Source organism: Scardinius erythrophthalmus, assembly GCF_964197995.2.
Source record: "Scardinius erythrophthalmus genome assembly, chromosome: 1".
In the NCBI taxonomy this organism is placed as follows: domain Eukaryota; kingdom Metazoa; phylum Chordata; class Actinopteri; order Cypriniformes; family Leuciscidae; genus Scardinius; species Scardinius erythrophthalmus.
Genome location: NC_138221.1, coordinates 68,396,466 through 68,421,321, shown reverse-complemented (window position 1 = coordinate 68,421,321; position 24,856 = coordinate 68,396,466). Strand labels below are relative to the sequence as shown.

The following is a 24,856-nucleotide window of genomic DNA, read 5'->3' as shown; positions in this document are numbered from 1 at the left end:
TCTCTCTCTCTCTCTCTCTCTCTCTCTCTCTCTCTCTCTCTCTCTCTCTCTCTCTCTCTCTCTCTCTCTCTCTCTCTCTCTCTCTCTCTCTCTCTCTCTCTCTCTCTCTCTCTCTCTCTCTCTCTCTCTCTCTCTCTCTCTCTCTCTCTCTCTCTCTCTCTCTCTCTCTCTCTCTCTCTCTCTCTCTCTCTCTCTCTCTCTCTCTCTCTCTCACACGCACGCTGTTTAAAAGCAAAAATGATCTCATCTTTTGGACATAAGTTACACATTCTACATTGAATAAAAAAGAAAATCAAATGTGTTTTTAAAAGTAGTATTATTTTATACAGAAATAAATTATTTATAATTCAGATGTGAATCCATATAATTCATATATTTATAATTCATATATTGATCTGAAATATAGCAAATTAATTTTAAATTCATTCAGGTTACCAAACATATCATTCATAAGGTCTTTTGAATAAAGGGTGAAAGTCTTTCATTATCAACTGTTGTTGTGGACTAGTGGAGAAGTATTTGTTCTCCATTTGAGTGAGATTTTTTATGTGTCTAATTTTATTATATATTTTATCATATATTTGTCATATATTTTATTATTAGCTAGTATTAGTTCAAGAATAAAATAAAAATATCGGATTGATATCGGTATCGGCAAATAGCCAAATCTGCGGCATCGGTATCGTATCGGAAGTGAAAAAAGTGGTATCGGGACATCCCTAATACAATATATAAACTATATTTACTATGTTACACTAATGTGTATTCACCTGAGTTACTTTCACTCAATTGAGTTGTTTCTGCCACACAAAGTAATGAGTTGAGTTTGTGTGTTAAGTTAATTACTTAAGGGTGCAATGTTGAAAACATGTAAAGTCTAATTGGTCAAAAAAAAAATTGAGTTCAAAACTCTAGGTTTGTTTTTTCCAACCACCCCTATTCATCAACCAATCAGATTCATGCATTCAACAGCACCCTGTAGTATAAATGTATATAAAGCACACATTATTATTAACATTAATTAATGAATGAAAGTCAAACTCAAACCTCAGTATGTTGAGTTGACAGTTTGGACTCTTCAATCCAGCACAGAGTAGCTTCAGTTTTGAATCCTGGAGGTCATTGTTACTCAGGTCCAGCTCTCTCAGGGAGTTTGATGACTGTAGAACTGAAGCCACAACTTCATAGTGCTGATCAGTGAGATTACAGGCTGTTAATCTGAAAAAAAGAGAGGACTCTTGTTAAAAGGTTATGATCAGTAAAGAGCTTGTTAATAATGGAGAAGCTTTTGCGTACTGGAGAGACGTTAGAGAGCAGGAAGGCCTGGGTTGCACTTTTATTTTACATAACATGCACGACATACATGTTCTTACAGTGTACTTACTTTAGAAAGCACTGGGTAATATAAGGTAACTGCATGGGTTAAGGTTAGGTTTAGGGGTAAGTTCATGGTTGGTACCTAGTTAGTACCCAGTTATTATAATTACTATTATAACATATTAATTAGTTTATGTAATAAGTACATAGTATGTACATGAGGAAAAGGACTCTAAAATAAAGTGCTACCAAGGCCTGAAAACGGATGCCGAGGTTTCTTTGTTTCTGCTCGATATGCAAATAACATTGTTTTTTTTTTTGCTGTTTTAAAGGGGTGGTAAAATGCCCTTTTCACAAGATGTGAAATATATCTATGATGTCCCCAGAGTGTGTATGTGAATATATAGCAAGTTAAAGTTGTCACTTTTTGAGGGTTTGCAAAAACGCACCGTTTTGTGCCTGGCCCTTTAAATGTAAATGAACTGCTGCAGAGGGCGGGGTTTCAAGAGCTTGTGTGTGTTAGCAGCTGCTATTACCTCATGCAGACACACTAAAATGACAGAAACTGTTCTGCCTTTAATGTTAAAACGGAGTCAGACAAAGATGGAGAGACTCAAGAATATGGTTGGGTATCGTTTGAATTTGAACGATTCCAATTCCGATTCCAATTCCTTGTTTTGATTCCGGTTCCTAACGATTCTCGATTCCGATTCTTTTAAGAGGCAGGGTCAAAAAAGTTTAGATAAATTTTAATTCTATGAACTTTTACTTTTTATGAACTTTACTATGAATTTCTCACAGGGCTGTTTTCAACTACAATATAAATATCAAATCTATTTTAAACTATTTTTTTTTAGGATATTTTAAATGAGCTAGCTAACCAACGGTCTTTCTGAAGGAAATAGTCTGACCTTCTCCATCAATTTCTATTTTCACAGCTAAAATGGGCTATCAGGTAAAATAGGCTAAATAAGGTTGTTTACACTCATGTGTAAATGTGTTTTCATGTTTTTTTTGTTTTTTTTTACGTTCGCCGGCATCGCGCGCAGTTTTCAGATGGACGAGCAGAGGACGAGAGAATATGGTTGTAACTTGCAAGATACCGAAGAATAAGAAAACATCATTTAAGTACGTTTTTAAGGTTTAACGTCAGGGTTGTTTGCTCTGAATACATTTTATGAGACGCTGTGAGTTAATAAGGGAACTTGTTTGAAATCGATTAGGTAGTTCAGAATAGGGCTAGAAATGAACAAATTGGTAACTTAGACAGCAGTTTCTTCTTCCGGTCGGCGGACTGTGAATCGAAACTAGGAATCGAAATTTAAACTTTTGAACGATTCCGGGAAAATCGCAAAGCTAGTCCCGGTTCCAATCGATACTCGATACCCAAGCCTACTCAAGAAGAAGTGACAACATGTAGAACGCAACAAGACGTCTCTGAATGGTTAGTTGATGAATTTATGTTGCTGAGTTAACTTTCTTCAATTAAGATATTCTGTCATGATAAATCTATAAATCGCTCATACGGGAACTGTTGTGAGATGCACACAGAGTGACTTTCTATTGCATGTGAAAAGATGGATGCTAAAGTTTGAGCTGACTCACAAATGTACTCTTATACAACAACTTTTCCTCTTCTCAACATGGACTGCGCGTTCCCGGGGGCGGGGTTTATGTAAATTCTAGGGTTAGTGTTGTCACTAACCCGGGAGGAATGTCGTGTAGTCCCAACCAGCCGTTTGTTGTAGTCCTTTTCTTTAAAAGCAAATATCTTCCTTTGCTTTGAACTTTGAGTATTGTAACTTTGCAGATGTTGTTTATGCTCAAACAGCAACATTACACACTAACTAAAGTTAGAAAAGTGAAATCATAATCAATCACCCCTTTAAAGAACCAAGGTATGATGTTGTTGTTGCTGAAACAGAGCCATTTCATCCATTTTTACTCAAACTGTCTGATGCACCAGCTGTTAGATGTTGCGTGTGTACGGTAACCAGATTTCTCTTGCTGGCATACAAGATGGGATGGACAGGCATATTCTAGGCTGCTGTCACTTTAAGACCGAATGCTTCTAATATATGGACACATATCCGGTTTTAACTCAGCTGTTTATGTTCACTTGAGCCATAATTTACTATTTATGTGAGATAAGTGGCTTATTAACCCTCTGGGGTCTAAGGTGTTTTCTGGGCCCTGGAGGTGTTCTGACATGCTCTGACATTTGTGCTTATTTCTGTTACTTGTGACATTTTCATGGCTAAAGTCTGATTACACTGTATTCAGCACAAAATCTGCTACAATAATATGTCAGCAGCATGTATGTAAAAGTTTGTAAATTTGAGATAATGACGTTTATGCGTGGTTTGTGAAAAAATGTGGTTTGTGCAGACAACTTCAGGGTTTCTGACGAGAGTTTTAGTGAGAGTGCAGAACGCGGTAAGTACTGTAAGTGATGGCTTAAAAGGGAGCCCTATTGACGATCTAAATAATAGTTTTGTTTTTCATTCTTCTAGAGGACCAGTGGTTATGTTCACACTGTAAGTGATAACTGCATTTAAATGTGGGAGAGAATCCGCTAAATTTTAGTCCTGTAAGTCATGAAATTGCGATGATTGACATAGTAACCACAGCAACATTATGGCTTTTAATCATGTTATGATTGTTGTTACATTTACACTTTAGTCATAAGTTTACAAAACACCTTGCGGAATGTTACAGAACGTTATAGAAAATGTTATTTTTATTTATTTTTTTAATAAGAAGGATCATAAAAAATTGATTCTATTTAGTACTGCCCTGAAAAATCTTTTTCACATAACAGATGTTCAATAGCCTAGTCCACAAGACAAAATACAAACACAAAATACAAGACAAATTACATAGGCTTGATTTTTAATATTGTGTGTCATTACCTGAATGATCCAACAACTGTTTTTTGTTTTGTTTTTTGTAATGGTTGTTCATGAGTCCCTTGTTTTTCCCAAACAGTTAAACTGCCCAATGGACTTTAGAACCATTGCACATTCTTTGCTTTTACAGCATCTTCTGCATATTTGACTCCTTACTAGCAGTGACTATGATTGTGAGATCCATTTTTTCACACTGGTGACAACTGAGGGACTCGTACACAACTATAACAAATGCGGCAAACATTTAGTCATGCTCAAGAAGGAAGCATCCGTTAAGAGCCAGGGGGTTAAACTTTTGAACTTGATCGTTCGTGTAAATTGTTCTTATTTTGTTTAAAAATTAATTAATTAATTTAGTCCTGCCCTACAGAGGCTAAATAAGATATTAGCATGTAAAACAAAATAAGAAAATTTAAACATCACCATCATCTTGCTCAAAAGTTTGCCCCTAGCTCTCAATGCATCGTGTTGCATTCTTCAGCATTACCTTGCAGATTCTGAAAGATGTATACCGTATTTTCCGCACTATAAGGCGCACCTAAAAGCCTTTAATTTTTTCAAAAAACGACAGTGCGCCTTATAATCCGGATTGCCTTATATATGGATCTGGCGCCTTATATTAATGTCTGTAAAACAACCGCTGACTTAATCCTTGTTTATACTTTCGCCTGGCACCGGAGCGCGAGCCTCCGCTGACTGCGCGCGCACCTCCCCAAACAGACGAGGCATTTATACTTGACGCAACTGTTTTGTTTTAGACTGAACACCAGACCATACAACTGATTTAGACGCGCAAACTGGGTGCCGGTGTGATGAGATGTACTAATATCTGTCTGCTCGGGCAGATTCGGCTCAAAGTCGTGCATCTTCGGATGCGGAGGCGCGCACGCTGTTACAATGACGTCATTTTTGCCGCGCGCGCGCCTCCGAATCCGAAGATGCACGACTTTGAGCCGAATTTGCCCGAGCAGACGGATATTAGTTTTTTTATTACCTTCGCGTTCATGCGGACGCGTCGAGTAAAACAAGGTTTTACAGCTCAGCCACTTGTTTTTTCATAATTTTATTGCAAGTGGTAGATCTTGGTTTACATTTGGACTTTGGATGTGATCTTAGGCTTGAAAAGGTTGGTGACCACTGCATAACGCAAACCCAGTCAAATGTTTGACTGCAGTATCTTCTATTCTATGCGCCTTATAATCCGGTGCGCCCTATATATGAAAACAGTTCTAAAATAGGCCATTCATTGAAGGTGCGCCTTATAATCCGGTGCGCCTTATAGTGCGGAAAATACGGTAATAGGTAAACGTATGACTGCAACGATACACTGCAATCATTTTGTAAGGGTTAAAATATAAATTTAAGAGCTCAGTGTTGAGACCTTTCACCAGAATTTGATTGAGAGGCGACCTGACCAATCATAATGCAGATATCCGCCATTTTTGTCCAACAAACAAACCAAACCAGTTAGTAGATTAAAGTCTAGTGGACTTGAACTTGAAAAATGGTTTGTATTGATTTCTTTTTACAGTTTTGATGTTCATTCATGTTTAATTTGTGCTATAACCAGTGTTGGGAGTAACGCGTTACAAAAGTAATGTATTACAGTACTTTTTGTTGTAACGCAGTAGTGTAAGGCATTACTAATCAATTTTCAGTAATATTTTACTCGGTACATGTTCAGTAAGGCTTGCATTACAACACACTTTTAGCCCAAAATTTAATGCGAGGCATGATTTCGGTCTCTGTGCTCGTGCTGGCCAGTGGAAAAGCGGTTAATGGGAGAGTATGGTAGTAGAAGACTGTACATTCGCGGGATGGATGTATGCTCATTACTGTTTGTTCTGTGGTTTCTTTCTAACCAGTATGACACACAAAGCCGGAATTCCCATCAGCTTCCGATAGACTATGCATAATAGCCCCTCTGCCCCGTGTCACATCGCCTCTGCTCCTACTACGAGCAGCCCGGGCGCGGCCAGATCTGCCTCAAGCTCGCACCGAGTGTGCACAGCTTGGACTACTGTCATTGTCATTGCGACTCCCCACCCTGCCTCCACGTTACCCCCTAACTGTCCTATGAATACTTCGATCTCGTCTAACATACCCAGTGGCATTAGACAAGGTCTCCATCACAAAACTGTCGCCGCGATTGCGGAGAGGCAATTTTTGTGAGTCAGGGATGAAGTATGACATGTCTGCAATCTAGAGGAGGGGAGGTCGAATGAAATTTGACACCCTATTTGAAAAAAATCGGCCATTTATTCAGTGCCGCATCTTGTCGAGTAAACTCGACCGTGGCGCCTAGAGGGTTAAAGCAGTCTTTTAGTGCCGCTTTCAGAGAGCTCTGTCCGCAAGTTGCGGACCGCAACTGAAAACAGACACGTCCGTCACATCGTTTTTTCCTCATAAATGCGAACACGAAAAATACAATAAAATGAATATATTACGTTCTGTGGAGAGCCAACCCTTCTTCATCCGGTGGCTAGTATTACTTTTGGTTTGCTTAGTGTAATTCACAGAATTACTAAAAAATATTTTGCTACCTAAAAGTTAAAGATTTTTTGTGTCACGCATGCATGTATGTATATTTCCCTCATATTAAAATAAAAAACACGTGTGTAGACTGATATTTGTTATATATCTGATATATCTAATGTCTGGACTCCTTTATTAAGGGAGTAGCCTATGGATATATAAACAATGTTTCAATATATTGGTATTACATGCATTTTCTGAGAATTTATATTTCAAGTTTTTACTGCAAATGTCACGTCCACAACGCTGGAATTGCCCAATTTTAAAGAATTTATTCTCAGCTAGTTTTGTGGTGTAGGTAGTATGTATTTTATAATGTTAATTTCAAATAATAGGCTACTAATAGTAATTTAAAGATGTGGTAGCTTTGGATCTGGACGGGAAGGATAACTCTGGGAGTTGGAAGGGGTGTGTCGTGATTCTGCCTTCTCACACCGCGCACCATGACACAGGTTCGTGGATCTGAGTGTCGTGGTTTCATATTGCATATCTTTACAGCCCTAATCATTTTAGAATGTTAAGTTCTACTTCTGTAGTTATTTTGGTGAAAGTAACTCAAAAGTAATACAGGAGTAATGTAACGCATTACAATTCTAAGACAGTAATATTGTAAGGTAAAGAATTACTTTTAAATAACAGTAACAAGTAATGTATAATGTATTACAGTTTGGAAGTAACTTGCACAACACTGGCTATAACTAGAAGAGATTATTAGTTCACGTACTGCTTGAACTAAGGCGCCACACATTAAAGTGTCAGTCATGTTTGAAATTACTGAGACTTTATTTCACACCAAAAGTAACCTGCTCTGTCTTGTCTGTTGGCGCATTGTCAGTGTCCTGTTTGCTCTGCAATATATTTTTTACTGTGTGAGAAGAACATGATGTGTGGCGTGAGAGTGGAATGGTTTGTCGGACGTAGCAACAGCAACTAAGAGGGGCGGGTCTTGTGTGTCTTGTGTGTCATGTTAAAGGTATATTTCAAATTATTTAAAACTTTGTGGACTTTAAGGACTCAGACTTTATGAATGGCAGTGAAGCGATGTAACTGACGCTTGTAGGTCATATAATAATAACAACATGGCAGATGTAGTACGTCCGGATTCCATTCATACTACACACATTCATACTAGGGCTACACAATCTATCGTTTCAGCATTGATATTGCGATGTGCACATTCGTGATAGTCATGGATTGATGGATAGTCTTGGATTATTTGCTAAATTTAACCATCATAGAGTGAAAGTTTATAATGTGCATGTTTTTAAGTTCAGTCAGGCATCAAGCGCAAGAGGACTTGCGTGCCATTTTCTTTGCGCACACACAAAGCCACGCAGACAGCACATGAACACCGAATTCAGTTCCCTTTCTCTTTATTTAAAGCTTAAACGGACACTTGCACGTAAAATTAAGTTAAAATGTCCGTCTCTGCGAGTATCATCTTAAACACAGTCGGTTGTGTGCTGTAAACAATTAAGAAAACGGATGCGTGTCATTTATATTAGGTACAGGCATTCATCTTAAAGGGACAGCAGCTTAATGTACCCACAGCTGTTTCTGATACCAATGGTGATCAAACAACAAAAGAGAAAGAGAAAATTACTTTTGTAGCTTTAACAAAGATAAATCGTATTAATTACGATAATTAATTATATTAGTTATATTTGATTTATACATTAAAGACTGTTATTTTTACATTTGATTATTCAATTTCTGTACCGGAATACTGTTAGATTTACCTGGAAAACAAAGCACTGCTCATTTCAATTGTATCTTTCTTCTATTGTATTTCTATGCTCATAAATTATTATTTTCTATGCAGATTCACTTCCCTACAAAATCACCCCAATTATTCTAGACTGATTAATTATATTCAAATAGAGCTATTCAAATCAACTAGTGAAATTGTTTATTTATATATTGCAATATATATCGGAGAAAAACTAAATATCGCAATGTAAGTTTTTTCCAATATCGTGCAGCCCTAATTCATACTATATATCATACATTTTTAACGGTCACGAAGGATATTCTAATTCAAATGTAGTGCATCCTCGAAAGGTACACAATTGCGGACGCACCATGAGCGTTGTATAAACAGTTATTTCAGCGTTTAATGGGAAACATTTTAAATGGCAACAGAAAACTCGCCAATTGGAGTGAAGGAGACCTTTTCATTATTAATCTTACTGTCCAAAAAGTCCATATAGAGAAAAAAAACAGTAATTATAGTAAAAATAGTAATTGGCAATATAATATGAGGATGCAAGAGCCTTCATGTAAACGTGTTGCATGCAGCATTCGTCCAATCAATGAATCTAACACCGCAAATATGCAAATACGAATGTTAACCGAGGGTTTAGGAGTATACAGCATGAAACATCAGTTTATGAATACCAAGGACTAATTGTTAACCCCAGGTAAATTATGATCAATGTAAAGGTTTACAATAGAGCTGAAACTACTAATCGATTTAATCGATTAAAATCGATTATTAAAATAGTTGTCAACTAATTTAGTCATCGATTAGTTGCTAAATAACTTTTATTTGCCGTAAGCGGCTCATTTCGTGCATATTTTAAATCTGCGGTGACCAAAGTGTGACAGTAATGAGCCACCGAATGTTTTACTCAGCCAGTACAGCAGGAGAAGTAGCGAATAGCCAATAGCTGGCCTCGTTTTATGTCACGTGCTTCCCGAACAGCGTCTCTGCAGCATTCAGCGAGATGGCGGAGGCAAGCGACAGTGGAGTAAGGCCTCATTATACTTCTGCGTCGGACCTACGCCGGAGCCTATACGCCGTAGGCAACGTGTTGGTTTTAATTTATACTTCTGTGTCGTTGTCCGCGTTGATGCGCACCTAGGGAGCATGTGAAACCCCGAGGGAGGGGTTCTGGCAGACCAATCACCGTGCTTGTGTCCGCGTAGAATTGACGCGTTGTTACATTTTTGGAGAGGTGCACGTCAGGGTACGCTGTAGGGTACGCGCGCTACACACAGCCTACGACGTAGCTACGGCGGCAGTTTGACGCAGAAGTATAAAACAGGCTTTACTGTACGTTCACACCGCTGCCGACTTGAGCTTCCAAAGATGAATGGAAGTCATTCATTTTCAATGGAAGCTGGCTTCTCTCAGAAAAAAAAATAATTAATTGCACAGTCTAACCATCATAGAGTGAAAGTGTATCATTTGCATGTGCTTTTAAGTCCTATCAGTTTAACTGGGCGCGCTTGACAGGGAATATGAACGAGCAGAGAGAGAGAGAGAGAGAGCGAGAGCCCCGGCCGCGCGCGCGCACTCACCCGAGCGCTGTCTTGCTCTCTCTCTCCCTCGCGCATATTAATCAAAATCAATTGATACGCAGATTCTGCAGTACAATGTTGTTTGCAAATGTTTAGTCGTAAAAGCTGATAACATTGCTGTTTAAAGCTTTATAAACACGTTCTGTGATCAGTTTGTCATTTACCAGTTCATAATTCAGTCCTGCAGCCTAATTATGAATGAATGAGAGAGGGTATGTATTTGAAATGCACTTTTTTTTTTCTAAGTATTCACTGCTCTTTTTCACACAGCAGGTTTTTTTGAGTGTGTCCAATTTTTTTCTGGACAACCTTCTGATGGATTTTACTTTAAATTTTACTTTAAAATGTGAGTTCCATTCAGGTTTCATGCCATTGGCACTTTATTCGAAGGATTGTTTACAATTTCACAGCATAAGCTATAAAGCTGTTTCCCAGGTATAAGCTGTGTGTTTACAGGAAAAAAATTATAAAATGCAATTTACTGCAATTTTATTCTGTTTTATTCTTATTCTTCATGAAAATATGTTCTGAAAGATTCCTTAATAAGCTTTGTTCGGGATGTTAAACTATGTTAGTAGCCCTAAGGACAGCCATGGTGAAAACATTATTTGAAATCTCCTTGTGAAATTTGCTAGAGTACGTATGGGTCAGTGTTTTGACTGCAGAAGAGTTCCACAAAGGATTACTAACACATAATAAAACAACTCCAGGTATGTTTTTGATGAGGATATGACCATGCAAAATGGTTAAAATCTCTAAAAAGTCTATGTTGAATGATAAAGACCCTTTGTTAATAATTTACTTGGGGAAAAAATGGGCAAAACTAAAATATAAGTACATAAACCAATTAATCGTAAAAATAAATCGACCGATTAATCGATTATCAAAATAATCGTTAGTTGCAGCCCTAGTTTACAATGACCTCGGGTAAATTTCAAGTGTGAAAACCTTTCTTGTATGTCAATAATTTGCTATAAAACAGATAGTTCTGGACCTTGATTCTGAATGGTTGAGCCGTGTTCTAAGCCGTAGTAAATTACTCTACAAGGACTCAAGCCATCCAAGTCACATAACATTGTTTTATGCTCTTATCACGGTTACAGTACCATAGCATTAAGGCCTGGACTAGTAGGCTCAGAGACGGTTTCTGGTCAATCCTGGTCCTGGAGTACACACAGCACGGCACATTTTCAAATTCAACTCATCAGCTAGTTAGTAAAGACTCCAGACCTCTAATATGTGTGTTAGATAAGAGAGACATTAAAAATGTACAGTGCTGGGATACTCCAGGAACAGGGTTGGGAACCACTGACCTAAATCATGATATTTCTTATTTTAATTCATCCTCACCGCAACTAGATATATGAGGTAGCCTAATTTAAAAGTGCGATTTCTAGACCAGGAAAATGAGTATATTTTTCTATAAATGCTTAATCCTTATCCAGCAAATTATGAATGATGGAAAAGTCATGTCAATTAATTGGCTGAAAAGACTGTAGTTACTAAAGAACATTAAGCTTTTAAAACTTCAGAAATGTATTTACTTGGATTTCAATTATAATTACAAATTAAAATAATTATTTTAAATATTTTTAATCTGTAGACACTTCAAATTTATGTAGATGAAAAAGCCATTACAGCGCATTTAGCAAAACTATTACCATGAGAGGTATTTTGTTCATATTTTCACACTCACAGAGCTTTTCTGCAGTTCCTTAGAGCAGGTAACAGTCTCCTTTGACCCTCTTGTGATGATATGATCTCGTACTTTTTACCCTGTGACGATCGGATGTTGTACTTTTTAAGGTCAAACTCATCCATCAACTCTTCTGACATGAGGATCATGTTTGCCAAAATTGAACATTGTGCAAGAGAAAGGTTTTTGTTATTTGTTTCAGATTGTAAAAATGGCTGCATTTCTTCAACAAGAGAACTATCATTCATCTCAATCAAGCATTGTGACAGATTCATCCATCTTTCAGGACTGATACTGTTGTTTGGACTTTTTTTTGATCGTTTGAGGTTTTGGATTATTTTCTTTCTGCTCTCTGGGTTGTTCTCTGTGCGAATCAGCAGATCCTGTAAGAGTCTCTGATTGGACTCCAGTGAGATGCCATGAAGGAATCGAAGGAAAAGATCCAGGTGTCCATTTTTACTGTTCAAGGCTTTATTCGTTGCTTTATCCAGAAACACATCCAGAGAAACAATCTCACACTGAGTTCTGGACTTTCCTGTCAGGAATATTTCCATAACTTCACTGTTCTTGTGTAAATAACAGAAAAACACATACAGTGCTGCAAAAAACTCCTGAAAGCTCAGATGTACAAAGCTGTAAACCTTCCTGTGATAAATCACAGATTCCTCCCTAAAGATCTCAGTGCAAATCCCAGAATACACTGAGGCATCAGTGACGTCTATGCCGCTCTCAATCAGGTCCTCCTCATAGAACATCACATTGCCCTTCATCAGCTGATTGAAAGCCAGTTCAGCAAGTTTCACAATCACTTCTCTGTTGGACTGCAGGAGTTTCTCTGGATCTCTCTCGTCATACTTCTGGTTCCTCATATGAGTCTGAATGAGGAGGAAGTGTATGTACATTTCAGTCAGAGTTTGAGGGATTTCTGCACTGAGATCTTGTTTCAGGATGTTTTGAAGCACAGTGGCTGAGATCCAGCAGAAGACGGGTATGTGACACATGATGTGGAGGCTTCTTGCTCTTCTGATGTGTGAGATGATTCTGCTGGCTTGATGCTCATCACTGATTCTCTTCCTGAAATATTCCTCCTTCTGAGGGTCATTGAATCCCTGAATTTCTGTCACACGGTTGATGTATTTTGAGGGGATCTGATTGGCTGCTGCTGGTCTGGTGGTGATCCAGATGAGAGCCGAGGGAAGCAGATCTCCTTTCATGAGGTTTGACATCAACACACCCACTGATGAAGACTCAGTCACATCAGAAACTTTCTCACTGTCTGAAAACATCAGTGTAATTCTGCTCTCATCCAGACCATCAAAGATGAACACAACTGTACATTCATCATAAATCTTTGAGTCCAGATCTTGAAGTTCAGGATGAAAGTCCAGCAGAAGTCTGTGAAGACTGTACTGGTGATCTTTAATCAAGTTCAGCTCTCTAAATGGAAGAACAAACATGAAATCTACATCCTGATTGGCTTTTCCCTCGGCCCAGTCCAGAATGAACTTCTGCACAGAGACGGTTTTTCCAATTCCAGCGATGCCTTTAGTAAGAACAGTCTTGATTATGTCCTTCTTCTCTCTTCTCTTCTCCTCATATACTAGTTCAGGTGAAGGATCAAAGATGTCATTGCAGTTGATTGGAGTGTCTTGGAGGGTCTTGTAACTTTTCTCCATCTGTAACACCTCATGTTCTTCATTCACTCCTTCACTCTCTCCCTCTATGATGTACAGCTGTGTGTAAATCCTGTTCAGGAGGGTCTGATTCTCTTGTAGCTTGATTCCCTCAAATAAGCTCTCATACTTGTTCTTCATGCTGGTTTTGTGCTGGTCTTTGACTCTCTGCAGATCATCATGCACTGGCTGGTGAGAATCGAGCTGCAGGGCTGCTTCTGTGTCATGATGACTGATGTGTTTCTGACAGGAGGAGGATGTGCTGGTCTGACAGGACACATCTCTGATCTGGTCAGCTCTCACACCACTGAAAAAACATTAAGAAGACAGAGACACAAAAACAAACAGAAAAGACCTTTGTCAACAAAGAAAAATATTTAAATATGTTTAATATAAAAATCATACCACATGTAGAAATAAGTGTTTACTCTTTCAGACAAATTTCTATCTATTGTAGTGTGATATGATTATATGTAAAAAATGTGCATGTAAATGGAGACCGATGACAGAGACTGCAAACTCAGTTTGTTACTGTATTTCCTAGTTGCACATTAAAGTCCCCTTTTCCACAAGTGAGGCATGTGAAAAGTCAGAGAAGATTTTATGTCTAAAGAACCTGTGACTAGTGATGGCCAAATGAAGCGTTTCGAAGCATTTTTGCTTTCTGGTACAATTGTGTCGAAAATGGTTCATTACTCGAAGCTTCATTCAGCTAGACATTGCAGCACCATCTCCTGGTGAAGTAAATGTAATGCAACAAAGCTGACAACCATAAAATGCAAGTAGGCTTATATGTTATTTACCGAGGCGATCAAAGCTGAAACAGTGTTAGTGCTGTGAAACTCATTTATGTAGGCTAGGTGAATTTTACAGATACTGCTGAATTTCATGTGTTCACCTTGACAATAAAACATGAAGCATGATGTGTGTGTGTAATTATTTCTTCCTGTTTCTCTCTAAGCCTCTCTTTTGCGGTGGTACTGGTCTTAAAGTAAGTCACCATCCTTCGTGCTCTTGTTCTGACATCTTCCAGACCAGGAATTGCATATATTAGCCCTATAATGCCTCAGCATGGAAGACGTATTATTATTATACGCCACCTGCTGATCACACACCAAGCACTGAACCTGTAACAACAACGTTTATCTGTGTGAGGATCTATGCAATTACATGTAGGCAAGGCAAGTTTATATCACATTTCATACACAGAAATTCACAGAAATGAGAAAACAATCTAAGAGAAAAAAGCCCTTAAAGGGGGGTGAAATGCTATTTCATGCATACTGAGTTTTTTACACTGTTAAAGAGTTGGATTCCCATGCTAAACATGGACAAAGTTTCAAAAATTAAATTGTACGTTTGAAGGAGTATTTCTGTGCCAAAAATTGTCCTTCCGGTTTGTCACAAGTTTGGGAAAGTTTTTTTTCGAGTATGGGTCTTTGTGACGTCAGCTGGGGCAGAATTTCCTTATATGGGTCCTAAGGGCACTTCTCCATGAATAGTGCGGGCGCGCGCGCACTCGTAGACCAGAGCGAGAGAGCGAAAGCAGTACCTAATCAAAGCGCTCTGCTCGGCTTTAGGAAAGTCAATGTCACCAAAGAAGTGTGTTTTTGGTTGCCAGGGCAAGACAACCCTGCACAGATTCCCAGCGTTAAGGGACCAGTGGATGGAGTTTGTTTTTTCAGAGCATCAAGGGAGTTGTGTAAGACTGTTTGTTCCCTGCATTTCGACGATGATTGTTTTATAAACAAAGCCCAGATCGACGGATTTGCAGATCGTCTAATGCTTAAGGATCGAGCAGTCACAATGATAAAGGTTCGCGGTCGTGCGTTGGAACCGCAGGCGGTGAGTAAAACTGTTGAACAAATGTCTCTGTGTGTTGTTAGCTCGGCGCGTTAGCACAGCTTTAGCTTCGCCCACACGGCCCGCCTCCAGCTGCTCGTTTTTTTTCCGGAAAGACTCGGTACAGCCTATCTTTCTTTTATAAATATAATAAAACTAAAGACTTTTTGGAGATATGAACGATGCAATACTACTCTATAGGTACTCAAGATTAACAGGAGATTGAGTGAAAATGAGCATTTCACCCCCCCTTTAAAATCACAAATCATAAAAATGAATGAGAATTTAAAATAACAATTAAAATAAAATAATTGTGATTTTTTTTTTTTTAAATGTGTTTAAAAACATTCACACAGAAATAAAACTGCCTTAAGATAAAATTGTTAAAATTGCAGTCAGTGTGAAGCAGCACAGTGCTCATTCAGTAAATGCAGAGTTAAACAGATGTGTGCAGATGTTAGCACATACTACGTAAAAGCAACCCATTGTACTGTAGTCCTCCATATCATTCACTACATAATATGTAAAAATATTTGTATGCAGAAATGTCAAAGAACTAACCTTATTCGGGGAAATAAGTTTAAAGTGTTCCCAAACTTGGGAACGACTTCTCTTTCTCGCTGGCTCCATGACAACACTGAAATAAACTCAATCCACTCTCCTCATCAATAACGCCAATCCAAACACAGACTACTACAACCCACGGTGTTGCCATGGTTTGGCTTTACTTTTATAAGAAATACAGCCGCCAGGTTTCAAACCTGTCAACACTGGATTGGGCTGTCAAAGCAGTCAGGTGGTTCTCTACAGGGGTGAACCAGTGTGTTTGCTTCAGAAGTCATTTTCACGTGACTAGTGACGTAATGATACAAGCTCCGAAGCAGTGGTTCATCGCGAGGACCGTTCGAGTTTGAAGCAAGCTTCGGAGCGTCGGTGTCAGACGTAACATCACTACCTGTGACCTTTCCTTTAGAAATAGAAAATCACAGATTTCCTATTATCTTGATCAGCTGATATGAATCCTGACTTTTAAAAGTGCCTTTATATTTTCTCTCACTGTCTGGTTTGAGCAGTCTTGCATTTTTGTGTCATCAACATATGATTGGCAAGTTTAGAGATAATAAGTCTATTCATAGGAAGTTATTATTGGCTGATTTATGGCAGATTGATCAGAGTTTCTTACATTTACATTAAAAAAACTTACATTTATATATATTGATATTACAATATTGAAATGAGCAGCATTTTTCTGGCAACCCCTGGCCATTCGTCACGACAACCAAGATTTTATTGTTTCAGTTTTTATTAAGATTGATTATTTCAGTGCATCAGTAATTTAAAGGGTAACTGTCAATGTAACACTGATGCAACATATGTAACAAATCATTCCTGTGTAAATGTCGATCTAACAGGGAAATGACAGACAGAAGCGTAAGAAAACACTATTTAAGACACTTTAACAAAGTGAAAGGATTCCTTTCTTTGCATCTTGAATTCCACTTGTTACTTGTTATACATGTTAAAGTTCTGAACCTTTGTGCATTCTGTGTTCATGTGTCTCTCACCCTACATGATGATACTCACACAGGGTCAAAGGTCACTGCTCCATCACTGAATTTTGGGGGCTCTTGCCTCTTCATGGACTCACAGTTGGATCCTGGAGAAGCTGCTCTCTTCCTCTTCCTGTAGTTGAGACTGAGAAAAAACATCAGAAATATTTTAAATAGTTTCTTTGCAGATTTTATGGGCAACAATACTGTAGTTTATAGAGCAGTGTGTGTATTACGCATAGTTTTAGAGAGAAAACATGTTTTATTAATGGTAGGATACATGGGACTAAAGGCACACCGGGGTATAATGTGCGTTTTTGATAATTTTCACAAATATTTTATGGCCCACCGAATATTTTGTTGTATGAATAACTGAACATGCAATATATGAAAAGAAAGAACAGACCATTTGCTTCTCAGTTAGTTTGTATGAGTCGTTGTTGGTAGTGTAGTTTACCTGGGGTTTTCGTATGTTTCTGGTTTCCCTTCTGTGTTTGGATTATTAGTTTATGCTCTCAATTGAATTATTTGCCTTGATCTCGGGTCTGGATTGTTCATGTTTTGCCTTTTGTTATTAAATCTGTCTAAGCATTTGGATTGGCCCTGGCCTTATCCTTGCGCACCCGTTACAGTGAGTAAGTTTCATGAAGAAAGCAAAGCAACATTCTGAGCAAAAAGGTGAGAAAGTGACTAGCAGCCTCGTCACCTGACCTGAATACTGTGCGCTGATTGGCTAAAACAGACTTATCGGGTTGTGTTCACAAACAACAAGAGTACTTGTCAGTTTCTGCTGTAAAACATGAACTTGCGATGCCTTGAAAATGGACAATACCGGCTTTTGAGACAAAAGCGTGTTAAAGACTCAGAATGTGCTATATGTGGAGGATAACACACAACAGTCAGTTCATTATCTTTTTATCAGTTTTTGCAAATAAACTCTTCATTTATTAACGGTGAATTAGTCAATTAATTGCAATACAGTTAACTTTCAATGTCGATACCTTTTTTTCAGTTATAGTTTTATTTGTCTACTTTTTAAAAAATGTCAAACTCACAGACAACTGGTGAAGTGAAGAGCAGAAAAAAAATATAGAAATTGTTGTAGTTATATCATTATCAATAGTATCCAGTGTTGTAGTTTTAGGAGCAATGAATATAATATAATATAATATAATATAATATAATATAATATAATATAATATCTAGTCTAGGGCGCCAACAGAATCTGGACCGGCCATGAACTTCATGATACTCACACAGGGTCAGAGGTCACAGCAGGTCCATCACTGAGATTAGGGGGCTCCATCATGGATCTGTTACTCTTCATAGACACACAGCTGGATACTGAAGATGGTCCATTACTGAGATTAGGGGGCTCCATCATGGATCTGTTACTCTTCATAGACACACAGGATACTGAAGATGGTCCATCACTGAGATTAGGGGGCTCCATCATGGATCTGTTACTCTTCATAGACACACAGCTGAATACTGGAGATGCTGCTCTCTGAGTATGAACAGACGCCTCCTCCTCTCTCTCCTCACACACACTCATTTTACAGGTATGGTTCTCCTCCTCTCTCTCATTTTACAGGAAGTTTGCTCCTTCTCTTCCTCCTTGATGAGAGACTTGATTTCAGACCTGTATGTGGACACAAAAAACACAACAGAATTTTGACATTTTATTTAAATTACATTTATTTCCCTTTAATTTAACGTCAACAGTGTTTCTCCAGTTACTGTAAATAATGTTGGTTTGTAGAGCAACTTGTCGCCACTTTCAAACACGGCAGCCTCGTTTAAATACAGGATTCACCTTTACTTTAATGGCACTGCTGAACTCTAGCAGGTGTTTTACACAATCCGTTTAGTCGTCTCGCATTAAGCAAATATTATGTTAATTTTACGCGTTTATGTGATTATCCTGCGACTACACTTCCTTCCCCCCTGATAAAAATAATTAAGTTGTTTAAAGTTAACCAAAGATTTCAACATTAAACTAAAATTATCCTGTTAAAGGTAAAAGTAAGTGCAAGTTTAACCATTTTCAGCCATTTTATGAGTGTTACAGTTGACGTGTTGTGAAGTAGCCTAGGCCTAGACACGAAAGTAACTTTCAACTTTATCATGTGTTTGAGTTCGTCATAAGGTCTTTTGAGACGCAAATACTCTATCGATATTACAGTTATGAAAAGTTTAACGAACTTACTGTCACATGTGCTGCGATTGCTGATTTTCTATCTTCTGAAATGTCGTCTTTACAATCATCGGCTGCTTTCGGTTTCACCGTGAGACGAGTAAACATCCAGCAGCTGCTTCTTCTTCTTCTTGCTTTTTTACGGCGGATCGCAGACAGATATGTGCATTACCGCCACCTATCTAGGAAATGGACCATTGACACAACTATAACCTCTATTTACCCGCACAGAGGCTTCATAGAGTTTCATCCGGCGCTGCGTGTTCAGCTCCTCCGTCTACTCTCAGCCCCCATGACAGGTAGAAGAAGAAAAAAAAAAAAAAGAAAAAAAAAAACCTTATTTAAATGCGCTTATTTAACCCAGTATTTCCCAAATATTCTACCATTAGATTTATTATACTCCTATCTGACTTTAATACATTTTGAATAGTGAACTTAACTCCTATATTATTTAATTCCTCCTTCAACTCTTTCCTTTCAACATTATATCTCCTACAGTGCATTACTACATGCTCAACTGTTTCACTAACTTCACATGCCTCACATAAACCTGTTGGACTCTTACCTATTAAATGCAATGTACTATTCAATCTTGTATGTCCCAATCTTAATCTTGTAATCATATTCTCCTCATACCTACACCTACCTGATACTCTTCCTTTACCCACTATTGGCTCTATTTGATGCATATGTCTACCTTTTATTTCATTATCCCAATATTGCTGCCATATTTTCAGAATATTTTTTTTAATAATTGACTTAATTTCTGATCTACTAAATAAAATCGGTATATCTACTATATCTCGTTCTATTGCCTTTTTTGCTAATGCATCAGCCTCCTCATTACCTCTCAGCCCAATATGTGCTGGAACCCACAAAAACTGTACTTCTAAACTAGCTTGTTTGATTGAATATAATTCTTGAATTATCTCTATTACCATATCCTGTCTTGTTTCTGACTTCATCTCCTTCAAACTTATTAGAGCTGAACTATAATCTGAACATACTACTGCCTTGGATATTTTAACTTCCATAATCCACCTTATTGCCATAATTATTGCAAACATCTCTCCAGTATACACCGATAAACAATCTGATATCCTTTTATTCTTATACACTTTAACCTTTGGAATAATGAATGCAGAACCCACATGATCAGTTTCCTTCTTCTTCTTCTACTTCTTTAAGGTTTTTAAGGCGGTTGGCAACCAACTTAATAGGAGCATTACCGCCACCAACTGGGCTGGAGTGTGGAACAGGTAGATCGGATCAAATGAACAAAAAAAAAAAAAACAAAAAAAAAAAAAAAAAATATATATATATATATATATATATATATATATATATATATATATATATATATATATATATATATAAACTAGCTTGTATATAAACTAGTTTATAATTATATAATAATAATTTATATTTTAAATCCTCTGGGCTAGTCCAGTCTCTTTGAGAAACCTGAGAACAAAATTATATATGTGACTAGATGCCTTACCCAAGATGCCTGATAGACTAAAACTGTTGTGTTTTACTGTGCTTAATGACTGACAAAGGTTTCTTCTTTCTTCCTCATACTGTTTGCAATGAAATAAAACATGCTCTACTGTTTCTGGCTGGCTACAATAATCACAGTTTCCTGTGTGATGCTTACCTATTATTTTAAGTGTAGGCTAGTATAGACAAATCCGGCGAAACTACCGGAAGTAAGCGGGCGCCATAACTGAGATGTTGCTGGGTAGCGTTGCACCATTCCCTCCTATTGGTTTGGTTGCAATAAACAGCCCGCGATTTATGACTGTCACTAACGTTACATCTACAACTTTCCTATTCTTCCTCTGCAGAGTTATTTGAACAGTATAAGTGTTGTTAATGGTCTGTGAAAATCGGACAGGTCCTTTTAGAACTATGTGTTTATCTTCTGGTAGAGTGTGCATTATTGGACCAACCCATCCGGAGATCAGATAATTTTGACCCTCAATCAGTGACCTGTAGTTGGCATTTTGTTGATCATCGGATGCCAGGCGAAGGAGAAAATACTCTTGAATACCTTTAAAACAACAGAAGGGGCGCGTTGGGGCAGTAGTAACATTACTGTTATGTCTGTTGTTAAAGGGATACTTCAGGATTTAGCATTAAGCTTCGTATTAGTAGAAAACCTGTAGTTTTTTCGAATTACCATGCTTTCCACCCTCATATCCCCCTGAGACAAGAGATTTATGCATTTTTTGTCTGGAAAAAATCCTCCGATGACGCAAAAATCATCATTTTGCGTCATCGGAGGATTTTCTGGCCAGAGGCTAAAGACTACAGCCAGTAGTAGGCGCTGATCTGCATGTTTTCAGCCCGCCCATAGAGGGATCTCACTCACAGAATGTACAGTGTCAGCCGTCTTTCTTTGGAAGCTAAGCTAGCAGGATCTTGTTCTGTGGAGAAAGCTGAATAGTAGGAGAAAGCTGAGTAAGTAGGGATTACATCCTCCTTTTCCCGGACTTGTCCGGCGGGCGAGATCGTTCAAAATGTCCGGGATTCGGCTTTTGCTTTCTGCGGTCGCCATTCATTGTTAACATGCACACCTTTTGTTTCAATCTAACTGAATTCATTCCGATCGGTGAATCTGAATGTAGTGTTTACATGAACGCTAAACAAGTGATCGGTTGATGTGCGTTTTAACATTGCTAAGAAAATTCCCGCCCCTCCGTGAGAGATGCGAGACCCGGCGCGTCTCAGTAATGACGCCACCGGCCTCGCGCCGTTCTCCCGCGGCCGTCAGCCTCGTCCTGCTCGCCACAGTAAACATAATGAATGGCGACTGTAGAACGCAAAAGCCGAATCCCGGACATTTTGGGCGAACTCTAAATCCCTGGCAAACTCATCACGTAGGCTAGCCTTTTTGTTTTCAACTGCGCTCCCTTACCGGTGTTGTGCCGAATTTCGACCCCCGCCAAATTATTACCCCCCTAGTATTGGTAGGTTTAGGATTAGTTGTGGGGGAGGGGGTAGGATTAGGGGAGGGGTTAGGATTAGGCAATCAGGTACTGACTTCAACGAGGGGAGTAATAATTTGGCAGGGGGTCGAAATTCGGCACAACACCTGTAGGCGTGGCCTCCTAAGGCAGCGAATCAAGTGCATTCTGGGAGTTGTTGTCTTTTATCCACATAAGCCAAAAATAAATTTTCTGGCTTTTCTCAGTCTAGAAAGACTTCACATTTCTTCTACTTAAATTACCTATTTTAAATACACATTCATCTTCCCAGAGGTGAAGTATCCCTTTAATTCTACACAATCTAATCAAGTTATCTCTACATAAATTTTTTTTGTTAAATTTTTAATGGTTTATGTTGTTACTTAAATGTCTTTTTGTAGTAAACAATAAAAAAACATTCATTTAAACAATTTATTTCATTTATTGAACATTCATTCACTTCAATTCAAAATTATGCATGTAAAAACGTACAAAAAGTACTGAATCTGATGTACGCAGTGACAGTCTCTATTTTAGACATATAATCTAATTTACGAAGACCATCAGATTCATATCATAGATAGATAAGAATATAACATCTCATATTTCAGTGAAAACTGAATTTTGCACAATTCAAAGAGAACTTTGTTCTCTCAGACTCTCTTCAACACATTTAATGTGCAGACCTTGTGTAATGTAAACATCAAAACGGTCAGTCCAGCACTGAACTAAATTTTATGACATCTTGAAATGACTATGAAATAACATCTTTTTAGAATCTCTTTGGTGATTAAATATCAACATGACTTAAACTAGTACGTAAAAAAGAAAAAAGTACTGTTCTATGCAATATGCATACATGCCCATTTTAGATCGAAGACGTGAACTCTTCATAAGAAATGTTTTAACAAGATCATGAACATCATGTTAGATCATGAACATGAGTTATATCTCATACCTGCATTCATGAAACTGTGTCTTTATAAACAAATAGAACATTGAAGCACAAATAATGTGATTTCATGAAATAAAAAAACTGTCCTCTGACTCCACTGCACAACTTGAATGTGTAGAACTTGTGCTGAATGTGTAAAAGAAACCTCAAAACTGTAAGTGTCTAAGAAAAGGCAGTACTCAGAACTGTTAGTTCATGCATCCTGTGAAAAAGCAGTACATCTCACAGGTGAAGTTTGGATTTGAAGTTTTGGGCCTTGATAGAGAGCTCACCCCCATCCAACTCCATGATGATTTTTGCAAAATCTCAAAAGTGTAGCGCAACGTTGTGGGGTACTTCAGGTTAAGAGAATAGATGAGACCAAACAACATTGCAGTTGCAAAAGCCACATTCTCAAGGTCCTGAAGCACAATCACACCCTCAAGGACAATTCCCACAACTCGGGGTTCATTCTCAGCAATGTGCTTTATCACAAAGATCCCCATGGTGGTCTTCTCAACGGCACTGTGAAACAGATCCTCATCCATGACCTAAAGAAAAGATTAGTGAGTGTATAATTCAGCAATTCTTGAAAAAATCTTTGGACAGTAATTCTATAAAATCTTCATGTTAATAATAAAATACAAATTACTATATGTATACTTATGAAATACATTCATTAAAAACAATTTAAGTTATATTGCTGTTTGCAGTTTGCCCATGGAGTCACAGTGCGCATTGAAATGTATGAAAAATACACATCCTAGTGTATATCTATCCAACAGTTTATAGATCATTTGTTTCTTTACAGTTTTAAATAGCAGTTATGCTGCGTATGATGCCAGTCAGTGTACGTTAGTGTGATGGACTGAGAGTCTGAACGAGGCCTAACAGACACCGGTAGCAGTGACGACATCGTTTAGAAACCGCATTACACACTTCAGCAAGACGAAGTCATTTTATGCAGATCCACAGCCCTTTATATACAGATCAAGCATTATAGAGGAATCATATCATATCAGAGAGAGTTGTACCGTGATGACTGTCATAACCGTATGAGGCACGCTGGAACGCTGCAGCTGAACGGAGAATGATTGACAGCCACAGCAGACGGAAGACAAGTTTTCCGTGAACTTTCATTTTTTGGGCTGCTCTCAGAACGCTCCCAATGCGGCACATTCCCCTGCACGTCCCCCACCTGAGGACAGGTAGCCTGCCATCATTTTACGACCATACGTTGATCCAGTCTGTTAAAACACACACATACACAGGTACACAATTGTTTGTCTACCATCAAATAGCCTAGGTCTAGTGCAGTGGTGTTGTCACGGTTTCCCTGGTTCTCCTTGGCTCTGTCATACACTACAATTCCCAGAATCCTCTTTGGCGCACCTGCACTCACTCTCTCCGGATTAATAATCACACACACCTGTTCATCATCAATTACCTCATCAGCCAACTCATAAAACACTCACTGTGATTTCAGTCCTGGTCAAGCCTCCAACAGGAACAGACCATGATCTGTTGTCTCCTGAACTTGGAGATGTAACGTATACTCACCTGTGAAACACTAACCTCTGTATCATTGATCCGCTGACTCCAGAAATCCTGTTCGACTCCATGTTACCTGTGATCCTGCATCCTCCCGAGCTTCCTGTGTTTCCTCCGAGCTTGCTTGCTAGCGACTGCATCTGAAAGAGAAAGGACAGGTATTAATGAACTGTGACTGCTTGACATTAACTAACCTGAAGAGAACATGCTCACCTGTTGTCTGCCCCGCACCGAGTGATCTTCACCGAATCTGCACCTGAACTCATTGAATACTCACCTTGCACTCTTGTCTGCTTGAATAAAGCTGTGTTTGGATTCACTTACCTCTGTATCCTGACAGGTGTAGTCTAGTTTTTTGTAGTGAGTATACTGTGATTTTT

General features: G+C 38.3%; 1 protein-coding gene across 4 annotated transcripts in view; it reads right to left on the bottom strand.

Moving 5' to 3' along the window:
* LOC308688002 (protein NLRC3-like) overlaps nt 1-19,158 on the bottom strand; it is an 83,596-nt gene extending 64,438 nt beyond the window's left edge. For all 4 annotated transcript variants that reach the window (XM_081360818.1, XM_081360819.1, XM_081360820.1 and 1 more), the window contains exons 1-5: nt 19,035-19,158; nt 18,082-18,467; nt 16,860-16,970; nt 11,761-13,740; nt 1,048-1,218 (exon numbers count right to left, since the gene is read on the bottom strand). In XM_081360818.1, the coding sequence (XP_081216944.1) occupies nt 1,048-1,218; nt 11,761-13,740; nt 16,860-16,970; nt 18,082-18,380 (2,561 nt within the window). In that variant the 5' untranslated portion in view covers nt 18,381-18,467; nt 19,035-19,158. The remainder of the gene's footprint in view (nt 1-1,047; nt 1,219-11,760; nt 13,741-16,859; nt 16,971-18,081; nt 18,468-19,034) is intronic.
* Nucleotides 19,159-24,856: the final 5,698 nt, after the last annotated feature.